This window comes from Coregonus clupeaformis, chromosome 31, assembly GCF_020615455.1.
Source record: "Coregonus clupeaformis isolate EN_2021a chromosome 31, ASM2061545v1, whole genome shotgun sequence".
Taxonomy (NCBI): domain Eukaryota; kingdom Metazoa; phylum Chordata; class Actinopteri; order Salmoniformes; family Salmonidae; genus Coregonus; species Coregonus clupeaformis.
Window position 1 is genome coordinate 14,278,018 of NC_059222.1, and position 18,691 is coordinate 14,296,708.

An 18,691-nucleotide genomic window follows, 5' to 3' on the forward strand; every position below is an offset into this window, starting at 1 on the left:
TGCTATCTCTCTCAGAATGACCTTCTTGATCCAAACCAGTCAGGTTTCAAGACTGGTCATTCAACTGAGACTGCTCTTCTCTGTGTCAGGGAGGCTCTCCGCACTGCTAAAGCTAACTCTCTCTCCTCTGCTCTTATCCTTCTAGACCTATCTGCTGCCTTTGATACTGTGAACCATCAGATCCTCCTCTCCACCCTCTCCGAGTTGGGCATCTCCGGTGCTGCTCACTCTTGGATTGGTCCTACCTGACAGGTCGCTCCTACCTGGTGGCGTGGCGAGAATCTGTCTCCGCACAACGTGCTCTCACCACTGGTGTCCCCCAGGGCTCAGTTCTAGGCCCTCTCCTATTCTCTCTATACACCAAGCCACTTGGCTCTGTCATATCCTCACATGGTCTCTCCTATCATTGCTACGCAGACGACACACAATTAATTTTCTCCTTTCCCCCTTCTGATAACCAGGTGACGAATCGCATCTCTGCATGTCTGGCAGAAATATCAGTGTGGATGTCGGATCACCACCTCAAGCTGAACTTCGGCAAGACGGAGCTGCTCTTCTTCCCGGGGAAGGACTGCCCGCTCCATGATCTCGCCATCACGGTTGACAACTCCATTGTGTCCTCCTCCCAGAGTGCAAAGCACCTTGGCGTGACCCTGGACAACACCCTGTCGTTCTCCGCTAACATCAAAGCGGTGACCCGATCCTGCAGGTTCATGCTCTACAACATTCGCAGAGTACGACCCTACCTTACACAGAAGGTGGCACAGGTCCTAATCCAGGCACTTGTAATCTCCCGTCTCGATTACTGCAACTCACATTTGGCTGGGCTCCCTGCCTGTGCCATTAAACCCCTACAACTGCAGCCCGTCTGGTGTTCAACCTTCCCAAGTTCTCTCATGTCACCCCGCTGCTCCGCACACTCCACTGGCTTCCAGTTGAGGCTCGCATCTACTACAAGACCATGGTGCTTGCCTACGGAGCTGTGAGGGGAACGGCACCTCCTTACCTTCAGGCTCTGATCAGACCCTACACCCAAACGAGGGCACTACGTTCATCCACCTCTGGCCTGCTAGCCCCCCTACCTCTACGGAAGCACAGTTCCCGCTCAGCCCAGTCAAAGCTATTCGCTGCTCTGGCACCCCAATGGTGGAACAAGCTCCCCCACGACGCCAGGACAGCGGAGTCACTGACCACCTTCCGGAGACACTTGAAACCCTACCTCTTTAAGGAATACCTGGAATAGTATAAAAGTAATCCTTCTACCCCCCCTCCCCCACCCCCCCATAAAAAAATTTACAAAAAATTAGAAAGTGGTGTTCCCACTGGCTATCATAAGTTGAATGCACCAATTTGTAAGTCGCTCTGGATAAGAGCGTCTGCTAAATGACGTAAATGTAAATGTGTGCACTATAGCCTATTTATTGCCTTACCTCCATAACTTGCTACATTTGCACACACTGTATATATATTTTCTGTTGTATTTTTGACTATGTTTTTTACCCCATATGTAACTCTGTGTTGTTTTTATTGCACTGCTTTGCTTTATCTTGGCCAGGTCGCAGTTGTAAATGAGAACCTGTTCTCAACTGGCTTACCTGGTTAAATAAAGGTGAAATAAAAAATAAATAAATAAAGTGTGCATTTATAACTGTGTCATTAATAGGGCTTTAGACTACTTCTACTGATGGTTTCTTACTTCTAAAGAGCTTTCCTGCTTTCTGTCAGCCGTTGCCACTAACTGTCATCTGACTGTTTTTTTGGGGCTGTCAATGATTTGCCTCTGCTGAGTAGCCATTGGAGAAGGAAGATGATGGGAGATACTGATCAAACCAAAGCAGTACTAAGAGGCGGAGCAATTAAGGTAGCTTCCCCCTGAGGTAAGTCTAACTTAGTGGTAACCACACCAACAACGGCCACCTTTAAAGCTCATTAGAGGTGATTAGGGGCCTTAACCCCGCTAAAGCCTCCCTCCTGTATAAAGAGAGAGCGGAGAAACCAAATCGAACCACTGTGAACAACTGAACATGGCAGCTAGCCAGAGTAAGTCAGGTAATATACTGGCCTCTAAACCAAAATAAACTAAACTATTCTGAGTAGGTGAAGTGAGGGGAATAAGAATCAGGTAAAAATCCCTTGTCTACAGTACATCCCAAATGGCACCCTTTTCCCTTTATAGTGCACTACATAGGGAATAGGGTGCCATTTTGGATGCCCACCTTGGCTCCTGGACCTTTGCCTCCTGGGGGAGATCAGACTGTGTCCTGGCTACTGCTCACTATGCCTGGGGCTCTGTAGCTCTGTAGCCACCACTCTCCTCCTCAGTGGGAGATCTATTTTTATGGGTTGTGTTTCAAACATAAACAACACCTGGCCGGCATGCATTTCTATACAAACAAAGTTTTCAAAGACTTGATTTACCACAATACTTGGGAGTAGTACCAAGATGACTCGGTAGCCCCCCTCTGTCTCTCAATTTAAAATAAAGGAACATTCAGCTGAGGTAAAGGTGGGCCACAACTTTTCCCTATAAGAAGTCTTCCCTTACCCACTTCCGCTCAACATAAGGCAGTACGGTAAGAGTTAATAAAGGACTTAAGAATACACCTTTAAATCCTTGACTCAGCTAGCCACCACACTGGAAGCTTTAGCTAGCTGCTACCAGAGCGGAGCATATCTCTATCATTGGCTCTGACTGCTGCTACCCAAGCTGTTGGGGAGCTGCATGCCGTGTTGTATTAAACTGACAGACAGCCGGTTCTGAAAGTCATCATAATAGGGTTTTAAAACAGACTGGGAGGGAGGGGATGGTGTGAACTGGGAAGTGAAATCGCCCTCACTGACTCACCTAATCCCAGAGTTTATAGTATTAGTTATACCTGTGGCAAGTGAGCTAATCCTATGGTGGGATACTTGGATGATGTCACTCATAACAACTCTAGCAATGGAGGAACTGCTCACAACGCTACCCTTTCAAGAAGTGTGTGTGTGGAGGGGTTCAGACAGACACCATAAAAGGACCCTCAATACAAATGATTCTTACATAACAGTGAGTGAATAATCTAATAGCAGTCAGTCAGTCAGTAGGGGTCTCTTGTGGGATTGAGGATTTGTGGTTGAGAGAGAGAAGAATTCGTCATCTGTGACTTTCGGTAGTTAGCCTGCCTCAGTTCCTAGTTCACATGTGAGCGAGGCTGAGCAAGAGAGAGGCAGGGAGCTGGTGTGCTGGTGTCACTGGTTGTTAATGAAAACACAGCTTAGAGGGAATCACGGCAGGCAGACAGGCAGGCAGATACGCAGACAGGCAGGCAGGCAGACTGGCTCAGTTGGAGCAGCAGACCGTTGACAGGTTGATATGCAAGAGTGGCGCTGACCCACAGGAGCCAGCTCAAAGTCACACAGAATATGGATTACAACCAACTTCACAGAATGCTTTGGACTGAAGCTTTCACCACAGTGAGACACATGAGTTGGTGGGGGTTTGTGTACTGAGAGTGTATGCCTATGGAGTATGAATTAGGCCTATTCTAAAGTGAAGAGAGAACGTATAGGCCTAGGACTCTGAGGTGTCTATGTCCCACCTGGTCCACTGTCACCAAGACAGAAGCAGCTGGTGTCAGCAATGATCAAGCTAATTATCCCTAACCCCATACATCACATGCACAAAATTAATCAAGGATAAACTTTTATGGTGCCAATAGATTTAAAGAAACTAGGTTTTATCATATTAGCAATACACCACGATAAAAAAGGTCTGATGACATCATGATCACCTTTGTTTCATGCACAGCAAATTATCCAGTGTTAAATCAACAGTGAAAGTTTTTAATTAACTATTAAAGTGTGGACCCATATAGACACTGGAAAGTGTTAAATTAACACACTGCGTGGTGTAAAGCCTTATTTCCCAGAGTGCCTTGCCTTTTGAGTGAATTGTAGAGTTACCACCCATGACTGTATTTGTTAGTGACAGAGACATGGTTGTTGCATATACAGTAGCTGCCATAGTGCCCTAGTAGCAGCCTAAGCACAGAGAGCCAGTAAATGTGTACATACACTGAGTGTACAAAGCACTAGGAACACCTTCCTAATATTGAGTTGCACCCCCTTTTGCCCTCAGAACAGCCTCAATTCGTTGGGGCATGGACTCTACAAGGTGTCGAAAGCATTCCACAGGGCTGCTGGCCCATGTTGACTCCAATGCTTCCCACAGTTGTGTCAAGTTGGCTGGATGTCCTTTGTGTAGTGGACCATTCTTGATACACACGGGAAACTGTTGAGTGTGAAAAATCCAGCAGCGTTGCAGTTCTTGACACACTCAAACCGTTGCGCCTGACACCTACTACAATATCCCGTTCAAAGGCACTTAAATATTTTGTCTTGCCCATTCACCCTCTGAATGGCACACATACACAATCCATGTCTCAATTGTCTCAAGGCTTAAAAATCCTTCTTTAACCTGTCTCTTCCCCTTCATCTACACTGATTGAAGTGGATTTAACAGGTGACATCAATAAGGGATAATAGCTTTCATGTACGTTTTAAAGTAAAAATGTATGTTTTAAAGTACATTTCCTTCAATTGTACACATTTTGCCATGGGGCGGAGAAAATCTTTTCCAATTTTATATAAAATCTCCTGCTATTCTACTCATTGTTCCATGAGGCTGAGAGAGAAAAATTCTGTTTTACAGCTAATTTCCTGCAATTCTACACATTTTGCCATGATTTATGCCATGTTAATTATATCTGAGTGAGAGTGAATAAAAACATCTATGGGGGCCCCATGGAGGTCAGGGCCCCTGGGCACGTGCCCTGCGTGACCGGTCGGTATTCGGCCTTGATTACTACAAGTTTAGATAGCTGGTTAAACTAATTTACCAATCTAAAAATGGTTAACTGACATGGCTAATTGAGTGACTGTCAGTGACTAACATAACAAGTGAAAAATTGCTGAAGCAAAACCTAATTTCTAACTTGCACCTTATGTATTCTACTATTGTAATTCTCAACAGTAAATTGAGAACCCGACTGAGTAAAAATTTTTTATTAAAAAGTATTACTATTATTATTTTGGGTGGGGGGGTTAGGCACCTGGGGCCCTAAGCGCTTATGCCTGGAGCCGGCCCTGCTTTCAGTGTTAATTTAACACTGTGGAATTTGCTGTTTGACAATAAAATGTCCGTCACTCACCTGCAGCTCGCACCATGCCACTTCCACAGTAGTCTCTGTGTCCAGTCCTTTATAAACGGTCTTGAACGATCCCCTCCCAATCTCAATGTTGAATTTCAGGTATCTTCCATCAGGTGAGGTGGCCACAGCTTTGGTCTCAATGTCCTCCCTCTCCTCCTGTTCACATTTGGTTTCATACGGACTGCGTGACAACACTTTGTGTGGTTTATTTTGAACAAGCTCATTGTCTGAGTCCGAGCTGGCATCTTGTGTGTTGGGGCTCGGGACCGAGCTCCAGTTGTTGTCCAGCGGGGTGACGGGGTCCGAGACTTGGGTACAGGGGGGCGTGCTGCCGGTGATGCTCGCGCCCGGGCTGGAGACGGGAGATGGAGACGCCGGCGGAGTATCCGTTTTGTCGTCGTCCTCCTCTACTCTGGCCTCGGTTAACGTTAAAATATTCTCCGCTGACCAGGACAGAGCCTTTGAAAGCGCCCCGCCATATAGTTGTGGGTCAATGTCCATGTTAATTTTGTGAAGCCCATAAGAGTTTCTCCTGGTCCCCAAATTGTAGGTCAATGGCATCGACGGGACTCGGCCAGATAAGCAGTCATCGTTTAGGTCGACGGAGAGGCTTGGGAAGCCGCGTCCAACCTCAACTTGTGACATTGTAGCGGTTCTTATTCCTATTTGTGAGGATCTAAATATATATTTTTAAACCAGAAATAAGAAAATTAAACCAGGCCGTTACTTTACTAAGACATCATGCTATTTTACATGTCTTTCAGCAATTGATGCTATTTTACATTGTAGCCTAGTTAAAACTTTCTAGACATTAGCCTAATTGTGGAAAATAATGGTAAAACTAACATGGCACGTAGCCTAGTAGGCTACACGACCGGTAAAAATAACTTGTTGCACCTAGTTTGCAAGACAATATAAAATATATAGGCTACTGACAAAAAATAAACGATTATCAATTGAAATAGCCTACCTCAAAATGTGTTCAAATTCGTGAAATTCACATAATACTTCTCAGATAATCCGGGTTAACGGGACCGTCCATTTCTCTTGTACGTGTGAGTTGTCAACCGTATCTCTAGTAAAGAAGGCAAAACCGCTGTCTCTATCAAGAGGGTTGTGCGGCTCGTGCGCTCACAGAGCCGCGCGCTCCCAACCCCCCGCCCCCATAGACAGTCTTCTGTAGTCTACCTGGACAAGATCCTCTTCTCAAATAACTGACTTCATGAAATGTAAGTCCTTTCCTGTGTATATAACTTATTTCCTTTGGAATAGTTGATAACACAATTTTATTGTTCTGAATTAGGAGAAGTGGGCAGTAAGCACGTCAATTACAAGACTGGTATCTCTGTCTATGTACATTTAAGAGGTTAGGCTAAACAAGAGAAGACCCCAAAAACAGAGATCCTATAAATCTGTTATATATAGCCATTTTAAGACATTTGTCAAGTAAACACAGTTTGAATTGAATTAAATTCAGAAATTCCTAACTGACCCCAAACCTTAGCTCTCTCTAGCTGCTACTTTAATTAGCTCCCTACAGGAAACATGACTTGGATTATCTGGATTTGTGCCATGCCCTCACAGGCTCCCACAGTCCACCACATAGGCACAGACAGTGTGTACTGGGAAAATTACAAGATGTGTTATTCTGTTAAGGTTGTTGTGGTTTTTGTTACAAACTGTATCAAACTGATAGCTCATATGACCAATTATGTATTCATCAGCTTTGTTTGAACTCTATTTAAATAAGGAATGCATGAATGTGAGAGGGCACAACATGCTTCTGGCAACTCATTCTTCCCTCATGTAGTTGTCCTTATTCAGTGAAAGAAAGTCAGAGTTATGGGCTGTGTCCCAAACAGCAGTCTATTTCCTATAGTGCACTACTTTTGACCAGAGCACCACTATATAGAGAATACGGGCCATTATGGATGCAGACAAAACACTGTGAGCCATGATGAGAGTACAGAGTGGGAGAGAGACAGAATAAGTGATAGCCTGTAAAGGGAGCTTGACTAACATAGGCTGAAACAAGACACTTGTTATCACCAAGGCCACAGTTAGCCACACCTGTCACACAGACACGCTCTACAGGGAGTTATCAGCAAACACACACAACAAGACTCCCTCAGCTCAGCTGCACCAAGGACCAAGCCTATGGAGACATACCACATGGATAGTGTGTGAACTGTCAGCTAATTTGTGAAGTCCTCCTCCAACCCAGCTGGTGACTGTAATAAGTAGGTCACCACAGTAACAGCCCAGTCAACATGTCTGTCTAGTAATTCCTGGGAAATTAGTAGCAACATGGTTGTGTAGGCGATATCTTGCTTGCAATAGCTTGGTTACCTAGTCTTTGGGCTTGTTCAACATTGCAGGCGACTGCCGACTAACTCTGATCTACAAATCACTGTGCATCATAAATAACCCCTCATTACTATTTGTAGGTCAGTCAGTCTCAAACACAACCTTTAGTATTACTTTAACTAAATATTAGAAGTTGCAATGTTCTTTCCGATATAAGACTTGTTCCCATTCATAAAGGTGTAGTAAACATGTAACTATTTATCTTTTGACACTAGGGGGCACTATAATACAAATAATTAATCCAAGCTCCCCTGAGCAGAGATACTGTAATACACATTGCCACTATTGACATTTTCATTTTATATACAAAAATGATTGGCACTTGTAATAGCTCAAATTAGACCTTGGCATGTACAGAATTGTCCTCAATCATAACTGCAAGTAGGACAACGTTTCTCTCCCATTTATTTTCTTACAGGATTCCATTGGTAAAAAAAGGAGGTTGAATAGAATACAGCGACAGTGTACAGGAGTGTCACAGGTTCTGTACTAAGGGTTTACAGCAGTCAGTCTGTACATGAGACATCCATCACCATTATTACAGCTGAATTAAACCAGGATTACATTACTCCCATGTGTTTCCTCTTCCAGGGGGTTTTCAAACTCCCCAAACGTCTCCAGGGTGTCTTGACTGGGATCTCTGGTGGTAAAGAAGAACAGCAATACAGAAGGGGGAGCAGAAGTCCATACCACCACCACACCTAATCGCTGCAAGTAGACTTGTTATTAACCAGGAGGGTAAGAATAAAAACGAGTTATAAATACAAAACAGAAGAAAATAGTAAGGGAAAGATTCAGATCGTGGGGAAAGTCTCTCTCTAAGAATACCTAGACGCATACGTGTATAGGACTGGCTCCCCTAAATTATTTGTTGCATGTCTGACGGACAACACCTGCCCACATCAAACATCCCAAGGGACTACAACAGAAGTCAAAATAAAGTCACCTCCTAAACTGCTCCTGCAGATGGAATTTACTAGCAAGATTGGTTCCCTTCCAATAAGAAAATGCTTTTAACTTGGGTGAACCAAAAAAGGCAACTTCCTAAACCAAAGAATGACAATTACTATCATCAACCACATGGATTGGGTGCTGAGGTGCAAATAATAGCCTTTTAAACAGCAGAACCTTCATTAACCTGCTCCCAGATCTGTTTGCACTGTCTTGCCACCTCCTGTGTCACGCAAATGACCACAGGGAGTTGGCAGGACAGCCCAAACAGATCTGAGACCAGGCTAGCAGTACTCTCACAGCCTATAAGGATAAAGGTTCCCAGTCTGAGTTGAGCACTTGATCAATCCCACAATGCAATGCCTCTTCAGAAGAACTTGACCCCCTTCCCGTCGTCCATGGTGATGACCTCTGCCTTGCCGTCCATCTGCAGGGCCTGCAGAGAACGAATCAGCATCCAGTCCTCCAGCCCATGGAATTCTGTGGGAAATGGGTTACATCTAATTACTTTTGCTGTACAGCTCAACCGAAGGTATGAAATAGTACAGATGTCTTTAGGTACTGATGAATAGATAGAAATGCTACCTTCGCTTTCTGTGTCGTCACCGTTGGCGAGCTCATAGAGCGTAAACACTGTATTGGCCATACCGTTTTTAGAGACCTGAAATGATAGGGAGAGGGAACATGAACTCCTTTCATCAAGAAGTATCAACAGAGTACGGATAACACCAGGATTTAGACTATTACTTGCTGGAAATCTACTAGGCTACAGCATATCTTCTATAATGATGCTATATTGCAGTATTCTTCTAACAATGTACATCCCAAATGGCACCCTATTCCCTATATAGTGCATTACTTTAGATCAGGGCCTATAGCAGACCTACTCACCCACTGGTAAATCAGTTTCCCCCATTCCTCTGGCCTCCTCCACATGACTAGACACCGTGTCTTGTTCTTGTCTAACCATTCCAGGTTCCCTGCAAACAATATCGTTAAATTATTGTTAGTGTCAGAATAAGTATCAGAATCCATCCTTCAATAAAAGCAGCCCTGTTACCTTTTTTCCTTAATTCCTCAAAAACAATTAGTATGGCATCCGTTGATAGTTTTCCTGAAAGATCAGTTAAGGTTTCTGAGGTGAAACATTCAGTGGGTATAATTTCAGAGAACATCCTTATTACATTTCCCTAGCCTCAAAGTCTTATTTATTTATCCCTTATTTTACCAGGTAAGTTGACTGAGAACACATTCTCATTCATAGCAACGACCTGGGGAATAGTTACAAGGGAGAGGAGGGGGGATGAATGTGCCAATTGGAAGCTGGGGTTTGATTAGGTGGCCATGAGGGCTAGATTGGGAATTTAGCCAGGACACCGGGGTTAACACCCCTACTCTTACAATAAGTGCCATGGGATCTTTAGTGACCACAGAGAGTCAGGACACCTGTTTAACATCCCATCCGAAAGACAGCACCCTACACAGGGCAATGTCCCCAATCACTGACCTGGGATATTATTTGTAGGTCAATGTCCACAATTACTACCCTGGGGCATTGGGATATTTTTCTTAAACCAGAGAAAGAGAGCCTCCTACTGGCATCTGGTCTCCCATCCAGGGACCGACCAGGACCAACTCTGCTTAGCTTCAGAGGCAAGCCACCAGTGGGATGCAGGGTGGTATGCTGCTATCCAACAACAAATAACAGGACAGTAGAGCCAGATGGCCTCCTGTGATTTCTTTGGTTTGGTTAGATCTATGACATGCGTGTCAGTAAGTGAATCTCAGAACATGATAGATAAAAGGATACTATCGATATTCTTGTGGTTGAACACTGGGCTCTCTTGGGCTTCCATGACGTCCAGAGTGTAGAGCTTGTGATGGCGGCAGTAGGACAGAGCAAGGGAGCACCATGCTGCAAGCTGTTTCTGTCTGGTGTCAACATTGGGCTGTAACCTGTCAACCACATCATTGCACCAACTTATATTGATTGACATGTACCTGTAAGTCAAGAGCTAGAAGTAGGTAACTAGCTAATCACTCACTAACGGTTATCCAAGTTTCATTTAGTTTCAGAGAGAGGTGAATAATAATCATAAACATTAGCTGGGAACACAACCATATCATACAGTATTTGTGCAAGTTAGCAAATTGAATGTAATTTCAAGACAATTTACAGTAGCTAGCAACAGATTGCAATACATCATAACGTTAGCTAACTAGCTAGCTATAATGATAAACTAAGTAGATACAACGTCAATACGAATGGCTATCTATCTAGCTAGCTACATGTTGAGAAAATCATTGCCATTGCTATCATTCATTGTATCGAATCTTGTTTCGATGTTTGCTGACACAAAATATGTTCTCCTTGCTTGTGGCTAACGCTAACGTTAGCTGATCCACATCGCTAGCTAGCTAGCGTCAACTAGCATTATTTTAAAAGTAGGTCAACAATTTGCAAACTCCAAGCAATACAATATGTTTTTATACCTGGGTATCTCATTTTTGTTAACTTACGTAAAAAACGGAGGAAAATTATATTGCCAGGGCCACTCAAAACTCATTGCAAAATGATGTAAACACAAGCTGACACCCGGAAGTAAATACAACCTCTAAATCGTTCCCTCCTAGAAAACCATATCACACCATAGAGATAGATAGAGGACTCATTGTATCTGTGGCATTATAGTTTCTAAACCCAGAGGCACAACATCGCGAGACTTCCGGGAACGCTTTCAAAGCAGACCATGGTGGGGTTTGGGGATAGAGAAGTGAAACATTCTTCCTTAGTTCTTAATTTTCTCGAAATCTAAAGGCACAACCTAGATTCGAGCCAATGTCTTAAGTTGTTCGACTCCAACCTTGTGAAAGTGACAAACTGACACGTTTTCATTTTCTTCAAAAATGACTTTATAACAAAGGAGTGCCTTTGATTTGACGGCCTGCACTTGCGCAGTTCAGCGCGAGACGACCATTAGGCCCGATGACATGTTTCTACGCATGACATCGCCTACAAGTGTGATAGGGGTTTTCCATTTGAGAAGCAATTTTAGCCTATCTTCATACTGTACTGTCTTTGATTATAGTGTCTGTGATGCATGGGCATATCCATTTTGAAATAGTACATTTTCTTCTTCACGATTGGCTGATCACTCCTGATGACTCGGTTGGACATGACTCCAACAGGGTCACCAGGAGGGATCAGCCAATGAAGTTGGAAGTCCCACCCAGTTGACTACATTAAAATGGTGGAAGCCCTCAATAGCGCTGCCCATGCTAAAACAGCCTTTTGGCCACTAGAGGCCTCTATCTTTCTCTATGTTTCACACCCATCTATCACATGAATGGATAAGGGTTGGGATAAATTATTTTATATATTTAACAATTTGAAACAATAAATGTTGAGAAAGCAGTGAGTCATGTTAGGTGCCATGTTTTTACAAAGTAATTTTATTAAAGGAACACGTGCATGTTCAGTAATTTACAGCATAAATATGCTATCTATTTCTATGTACAGAACAAACAAAAAAAATGTTATGCTTCTCACAACTGTCTATTCATTTAGGTCTGGCCTTTTCCAACTCTATTAATGCTAACAAACTTATTGAAATAGTATAGCCATATGTCATTATCATTCTGTGTGTTCATTTACAATGAGGATTTGTTTAATTAACATTAAATGTGCCTATTTAAAAAAGGTGGTATCTCATTATCCAGTAACAAATCTAGAGAGGCTGTACAAGGGATTCACAGCAGGTTGTTGGTAGTACATATTTTATATATTTCTATATTACACTTACATAATGTACATTGACTGAATAAGACACATTAGCATAACACAGGACTTCTGAGCTGTTCAGAAACATGATATACAGTAACATCAGATAAAAATGTAATTAACCTTTAAACATTTAGGTGTAATCTTTAAAATGCATCTAAAAGGGTTTGTTAAAACAAAGTATCAAAGCATCTTCAGGTTGCCTTGAGGATTGGGGTGTTAAGATAAAATCATGTTATTGTGATGTTACATTTTTACATGAAAGAAAGATTTCAAAGAAGGCCTATAGCAACAAAAACATTTTGAGATTGTACATAAGTGATGCCATAAGGGGGAATGCTATTTCACATAATAAGGAATGCAGTGAAGTGGCAGAAATTCAGAGAACAATCTGAATTGGCTAATGATTATCCAACTAAGATATTAGAATAACTGCCGTGCAAATATTTGACATCGCCTTCAAATAGGCCTAATGCAAGCAGCTCCTCTATGGTTGCCTCCCAATAATCTCTCCTTTCTCCTGAAGTGTGCACTTGTTCACTTCCCTTCATGATTTGAAAGGACATGACTGGTAGGCCTATATGTAAACTCCCTCTAGCCCATGCCTACACCAATCCAATGCTTTTACATTTGTGGGGAGTATTGAATGAGTGCACACTTCAGAAAGAAGGAGAGATTATTTGGACGCACCCTCTGTCCGGTTGTGAGTGTGTGGTTTTTCTCCTCCTGCAATATTGCTTAAATTGACCCCTGACCTCTGACTGACAGAGGCTTATGATTGTTTCAACTGGAATGGAAGATGTATTCGTATTCGTTGAGGACTAGCTCCACTATCTGGTTCTGGAAAACCATGTGCATGGCGATGTTGGCTGACTCCATCTCTGGCCGGAGCAGCGTGGGACCGAAGACGATAGCCACGTTCTGCACAGTCATACGGTTTTCTTCTCCATAGTTTATCACTCTGAGAGAGAGGATGGAGAGAGAGAGAGAGAGAGAGAGTGTGAGTGAGTGAGTGAGTGAGAGAGAGAGAGAGAGAGAGAGTGAGAGAGAGTGAGAGAAGCAGAATATAATCAGTTATCATAATATCATCATTACAATAGGGCTCTGGTCAAAAACAGTCCTCTAAATAGCAAATAGGGTACCATTTGAAACACAGGAAACATGTGAGTGTGAAAGACATACTTGCGTAAATGGCTGAAGAGGAGTTCCATGGTGTCATGGTTTGGCCGAGGGAGAGATTCCACCAGCTCTCGCATGTAAGACACTTTGAGGTTGTAATCAACAGCTCCTGAAAACAAGACAGAACAATAAATGTTACACTAATGTATAGATTCAAGGGCACAAGTGTGTTATAATCTCCAATACTTCATAAAAAGGTAAGTGGGGTGGTAAACATGATTTGTCCTTCCTTGATAGTGAAGTAATAGCATAACACAGTGCTACACTGGTTAAGAAAACGGAGGTGCCATTGTGGGGCCAATACTTAACACAGTTTCAGGCTATTCTACACTGAGTGAGGAACTTGAGGTGACATTGTGGGGCCACGGCGTCTGGCCTGCTGCTTACTTATGGCCTGGATGAAGTGGCTGAAGTGGCTGAAGGGGAAGAGGGGTTCCGGAAGCTCCCTGAAGAAAAGCTTCAGAGCCCCTGTGATGACGTGGATATCCTCCCACTGGCCATCCTCCAGGTCCAGTTCCTCTGTGGAACAGAATCACATCACACAACACAGTCAAAGAACAAGACACACACACACACAAATATAGACACAGACGCCACACGCACGCACACACACACACACACACAAATGCATACACACACATACGTGCATACAGAAGGTAAAGAGATGGGCATTACCATGATCTGCCTTGAAGCGTAGTTTCTGAATGACAGCTAGGTTCCCACTGACTCTGTAGAGTCCATCCATGTCCAGACCTGTGAAGCCAAACACACATCAGCATTGGGGTCAATCTATTACCGTATATACTGTGCTGAGTAATACACTGCTATTACAATGTTATTGCTGGCATAAAACATAATCATCATCACTGTGATTACTAATCATTACCTCTCTTTTCCACTGCTCGGATACATTTCTCCACAAAGCTTGGGATTGTAGTTTTCTCCTGGGCACACAGTGCAGCCAGATGACAGCCAAACACATTGTCTGAGTGGAAGGATGATGGATGTTAGTGTACAGTATATACAATGTTGACCCGTATCACAACCACAACAACAGAAGATTTGTACAAACTTTATTGACTCATTCAAATCACATAGTCGTGACAAATCCTGACAGTAAATGTAATGTAGCCTGATTTGGAGCAAGTTAGGCATGTGCAGCATTGTAGGAATGAAGACCCTATGTGCCCACCTCGGATGTAACCCTTCTCCTTGACGGACTGCAGCGTGGGTCGTTTCAGGAGGAACTTGATCAGCTTGGTACGAACCTTCTTCTGATCCGTCTCTCCCCCAGAGGAGGTGGCCGTGCTCGGTCTGGAAGCTGGGGAGGAGGAAGTCAAGGAGGAAGACGAGGAGAAGGGGGTTAAACAGTCACGAAACATGAGCAATTTGACCTGGTGGAGGCTATTGCAGCTGAAACGTCTGCTATTTGGAGCAGGAATAGTGCACTTGGGAGAACTTACACATCCTCCTCTTGTCCAGGGCGCCTGGTGACCTGTCACCCCTGTCTGTACCGGAGGACTTCTCACTGATGTCCCCGTCCTCCTCCTCAGATTGGTGGTGATCCTGGTCCTGCAATGTCATTGGCTAACATGCATGATGTTTGAACCAGCAGCCATTAAGTTAACCATCCTAAATTGACCTTGATCAGGGAGTTTTTCTTATTTTTATTCAGTACATATTTTTCTCCATGCACCTAGAAGCACATTAAGGTGTGCAAGTTAATTTACTTCCAAACATTCAAGAAACTTACCAGCTGTCGAATGGTGTCGACTAGAACTTTGTGCCAGTCGTTGATGATACTCTCAGTGTCGTACTGTATCAGAAACTCAACGCCATTTTTGTTTTTCAACTGAAGAGACAACATACAACAGAGGTTATTATGACATTAAACATTTGCTTTACAGATTGATAGGGAGGTTAACAATCTTTGACTAATGGGAAATATATTCTCACATGATGTTGCTTCCCAGAATCACTTATCACAATGGGCAGTAAATTGTGCATTTATAGTCAATTACATTTGATTTCATAATAAATGGTAAACCCAAATGAATAATTTTATTTGATGTATTTAGTACAACTCCTGGATTATGATTTCATAGCAACCAACTGTCAACTCACCTCTACGACGTTCTTTTTGCTGGATTTATCCTTGGGAGCCCAGCCAATCGTTGCACCTCGTAGCTCCACCGTGACCTCTGGGACGATCTGATTGGTCTTGTTCTGTGGAGAGAGAAAGACATCATGGAGGACAGTTGATGAAAACTGACAGTACTGCATTCCATGAAAGTAAATAGTGATGTAAGAGTTCTTTATCTGTGCAGTTAACAGGTGTGCACCTCTCACTTACCGAGGCACCTGTGGCTGCAGACTTGGGGTCTTTGTGGAAGGTCAGAACCCCTCCGTGAAGAACCGTCCATGACTGGGCCCAGTTTTTCCTACAGGAAGGCCACTGAGTGTGAGCTTTACTGTACTGTAATGTAATGGATGACTATACATTCAAGTTCATGGCTGATAATTCCATCACTTGCTTCCATGTCTTTCATGTGAGTAATTATGCCAAGACTTTGGATGAGGTCAGAATTACCTTACTCTTTTCCCGTTCTCTGACACTTTAGTTTTGTTGAGAATTCCAGCTTTTTCTAAACTCTGCACCTGAAAAAGGATCCAAACATAACATGCTTTAATTATGTGAAGCCAAGTGTTCAAGTGAGACATCATTATTGATGCATTGACACAGTACAATCCTGTTAACCTCTACAAACAGAAATGCACAAAAAAGCCTGTGGCTAAACTCTCACAACAAGCTACTTTGTAATAGCTTGTTAACAGACACCTCTACCTCTATGTTTTATAATGAACAGCATGGATGGGATGAAGCCATAGACACATTTTAGACTATTGCATGCCCTCTTTCACAGTGTAGTGAGGTGTGATGAGGTGGTGCGGCAGTTGGTGGCTCTGGCTGAGAGTTTTCCCAAAAGTGTTGTGAAGTCAGCTGACCTCAACAGGGGGAAAACCCATCTATTAATATACCAGGAAATATACAATTTCCCAAGTGGCATCTGTTTTCCACTCTCTCAGGTGTAGCTATGCAATACAAGCATTGTCCCATGCAACTACTATTCTACTTACAAATTCACCAATATACGGGTGCAACACATCACTAGCCCTTAGATAGACAGCATGCGGATGGATACAATATCTATCAGGGCAGTGGTAAGATATTAAAAAACCCACATTGTGCCACTGAGGCTCTGGGCTCTGATTGGAGGGGCTTCTTCTGAGTCTAAACCATTCAGCCTTCAGGAAAAGAAACAAAACACCATTCAGAGGAAAGACAGGTCAGGTCAGAGTGGTCATAGCGCTCTAGCTGGGGCAACTTCACAGAACTATCATTTGAGTTAGAACAAAACTGTCATTTGAGTTAGAACAGAACTGTCATATTCAGTCGACTCAGGGCTGATCTAACCTAATGAGGATCAGTAGACTGGGGAGGACAGGAAAGGAGGACAGGAGAGGAGGAGGGGGACTCACGTGATGCTGCCCCATCTCTGGGGAGTTGTCTGCACTGGAACCCTCGCTGCCGTAGTCCGATGCGTTTCTTCTGTGAGCCGGAAAGAACTTCTGACCAATAGGAGAATAAAGGAAGCTTTACTTTGTCGCAATGTGACCAAAACGACATCACGTCTAAACAGAATTGATTCATATTCCATTATATCAATTGAGCATAGTTCCTAGTTCCTGACTTCCTAGTGTCTGCAATCACTTAATCTTACCCCAGAGTACACAATCTACTATTTTATATGTGAGGTATAGACCACTGTATTGTTACTACAGCAAATGTTACTGGCTGAACACAGTGATCCTAAGAATAGAAGTGAAATGTAATAGAAGGTGTTCCAGGTGCTTGGCTCTCTCTCATTTAGGAAACGGTGTCAAAAGGTACTCAGTATGAGAGCTGAGAGGGTCAGGTGTTTCATATGGTTCTCCCAGTCACTTCACTCTGCCTCTCTAAACACTGCTGTCAGAGCCAGCTGACACTCCTACTGTACCTCTTATAGCTCTATTGTGGTCGGCCCTGGCTAGTGGGATGTGAGGTAAATAATAATAATAATATGCCATTTAGCAGACGCTTTTATCCAAAGCGACTTACAGTCATGCGTGCATACATTTTTGTGTACGGGTGGTCCCGGGGATCGAACCCACTACCTTGGCGTTACAAGCGCCATGCTCTAGCAGCTGAGCTACAGAGGACCACAGTGTGTGTATTTGTGTGTGTGTGTGTGTGTGCGTGTGTGTGTGTGTGTGTGTGTTAGCAGCACTCACCCCTTCCTCCATGGTTGAGTTGAAGTGAGCTGGACCCATGGTGTGTCTCCAGTTCTTCATAGATAGAGACCCCCCATCCAGCGCAACACCGATTCCCACCTTGGACTGGCCTGATGCTACAGGGGCCTGGAGGGGTCAAATGATAGAGGAGAAACTCTACATAAGAAACTCCCAAATAAGTAATTAATAAGTTAGGTTATCAATGCCTAATTACCATTTGAGTGGGTAATTTCTATCTAAATCTGTATGGTAGAATTAATTGCTATGGGTGTTTAATCTTGATCTAACCTCAGGCAGGTTCCACTGGGATCTGGAGCCGTCTCTCAGGTAGTAGTACGTCTGTCCACTGTCGTCCAATGATTTGATCCACTGTTACCACACACACACGTCCAGTTAAATATCCATTCTGCACTGCATCTTCATGGAGAAAATGTACTGCATATACTGTAGCGGTATCTGACTGAACGCCACCCGATTCAGGTGGCCTGGTAATATTCCTTCAAGCTGAGTGGCATGGTTTCCCCCTAGACTGCATTCCTGGACAGGTCTCTCTTGAAAAGTATATTTTTATCTCAATGAGACTAACCGGAATAAATAACGGCTAAATAAAGGGTATATTTACCTGCTCAGGTGAGTGTTTGCTGGAGAACACCCAGGTTCCATCAGGGTCTACATTGAGGTTCCAGCCCGCCGGGGCGCTCCTGTCCAGGCTGGCCCTGGGGATGACCGCCTGGATCACATGGCTGGGGGTGTAGTCCTTAGGGAAGGAGTGAGGGCCCACTGGGGACAAAGCCAACGGCTCCTCTTCCAGGGATTCTGGTAGGTCAGCCTCGGCTGGGTCTGGGTAGTCCTCTGCTGGGTAGTCCTCCTCAGGCAGGGGAGGCTGGACACA

At 43.7% G+C, this 18,691-nt stretch overlaps 3 protein-coding genes across 6 annotated transcripts in view; all 3 read right to left on the bottom strand.

Annotated features, from left to right (window-relative positions):
- wnk4a (WNK lysine deficient protein kinase 4a) overlaps positions 1–6,249 on the bottom strand; it is a 76,859-nt gene extending 70,610 nt beyond the window's left edge. Inside the window, exons 1-2 of one of the 2 annotated variants that reach the window (XM_045209789.1) lie at positions 6,160–6,249; positions 5,190–5,865 (exon numbers count right to left, since the gene is read on the bottom strand). In XM_045209789.1, coding sequence (XP_045065724.1) covers positions 5,190–5,834 — 645 coding nt within the window. In that variant the 5' untranslated portion in view covers positions 5,835–5,865; positions 6,160–6,249. Of the gene's footprint in view, positions 1–5,189; positions 5,985–6,159 lie in introns of those variants that run through there. The other variant, XM_045209790.1, reaches the window with a different exon arrangement.
- A 1,695-nt stretch (positions 6,250–7,944) lies between these two features.
- Positions 7,945–11,133, bottom strand: vps25 (vacuolar protein sorting 25 homolog). Its single transcript, XM_041858941.1, has 6 exons — positions 11,028–11,133; positions 10,318–10,463; positions 9,568–9,621; positions 9,399–9,487; positions 9,093–9,168; positions 7,945–8,987 (listed from the first exon to the last, which is right to left on the bottom strand). The coding sequence occupies exons 1-6, from the start codon at positions 11,072–11,074 to the stop codon at positions 8,875–8,877; spliced, it is 525 nt and encodes a 174-aa protein (XP_041714875.1). The 5' UTR covers positions 11,075–11,133; the 3' UTR covers positions 7,945–8,874.
- A 799-nt stretch (positions 11,134–11,932) lies between these two features.
- LOC121547595 (rho GTPase-activating protein 12) overlaps positions 11,933–18,691 on the bottom strand; it is a 34,197-nt gene continuing 27,438 nt past the window's right edge. Inside the window, exons 5-20 of one of the 3 annotated variants that reach the window (XM_041858943.2) lie at positions 18,422–18,682; positions 18,088–18,168; positions 17,800–17,925; positions 17,008–17,094; positions 16,711–16,773; positions 16,058–16,125; positions 15,821–15,908; positions 15,592–15,693; positions 15,221–15,319; positions 14,931–15,039; positions 14,660–14,788; positions 14,354–14,452; positions 14,143–14,220; positions 13,855–13,986; positions 13,471–13,576; positions 11,933–13,249 (exon numbers count right to left, since the gene is read on the bottom strand). In XM_041858943.2, the coding sequence (XP_041714877.1) occupies positions 13,072–13,249; positions 13,471–13,576; positions 13,855–13,986; positions 14,143–14,220; positions 14,354–14,452; positions 14,660–14,788; positions 14,931–15,039; positions 15,221–15,319; positions 15,592–15,693; positions 15,821–15,908; positions 16,058–16,125; positions 16,711–16,773; positions 17,008–17,094; positions 17,800–17,925; positions 18,088–18,168; positions 18,422–18,682 (1,806 nt within the window). In that variant the 3' untranslated portion in view covers positions 11,933–13,071. Of the gene's footprint in view, positions 13,250–13,470; positions 13,577–13,854; positions 13,987–14,142; positions 14,221–14,353; positions 14,453–14,659; positions 14,789–14,930; positions 15,040–15,220; positions 15,320–15,591; positions 15,694–15,820; positions 15,909–16,057; positions 16,126–16,710; positions 16,774–17,007; positions 17,098–17,799; positions 17,926–18,087; positions 18,169–18,421; positions 18,683–18,691 lie in introns of all 3 variants that reach the window. The other 2 variants (XM_041858942.2, XM_041858944.2) reach the window with 2 other exon arrangements.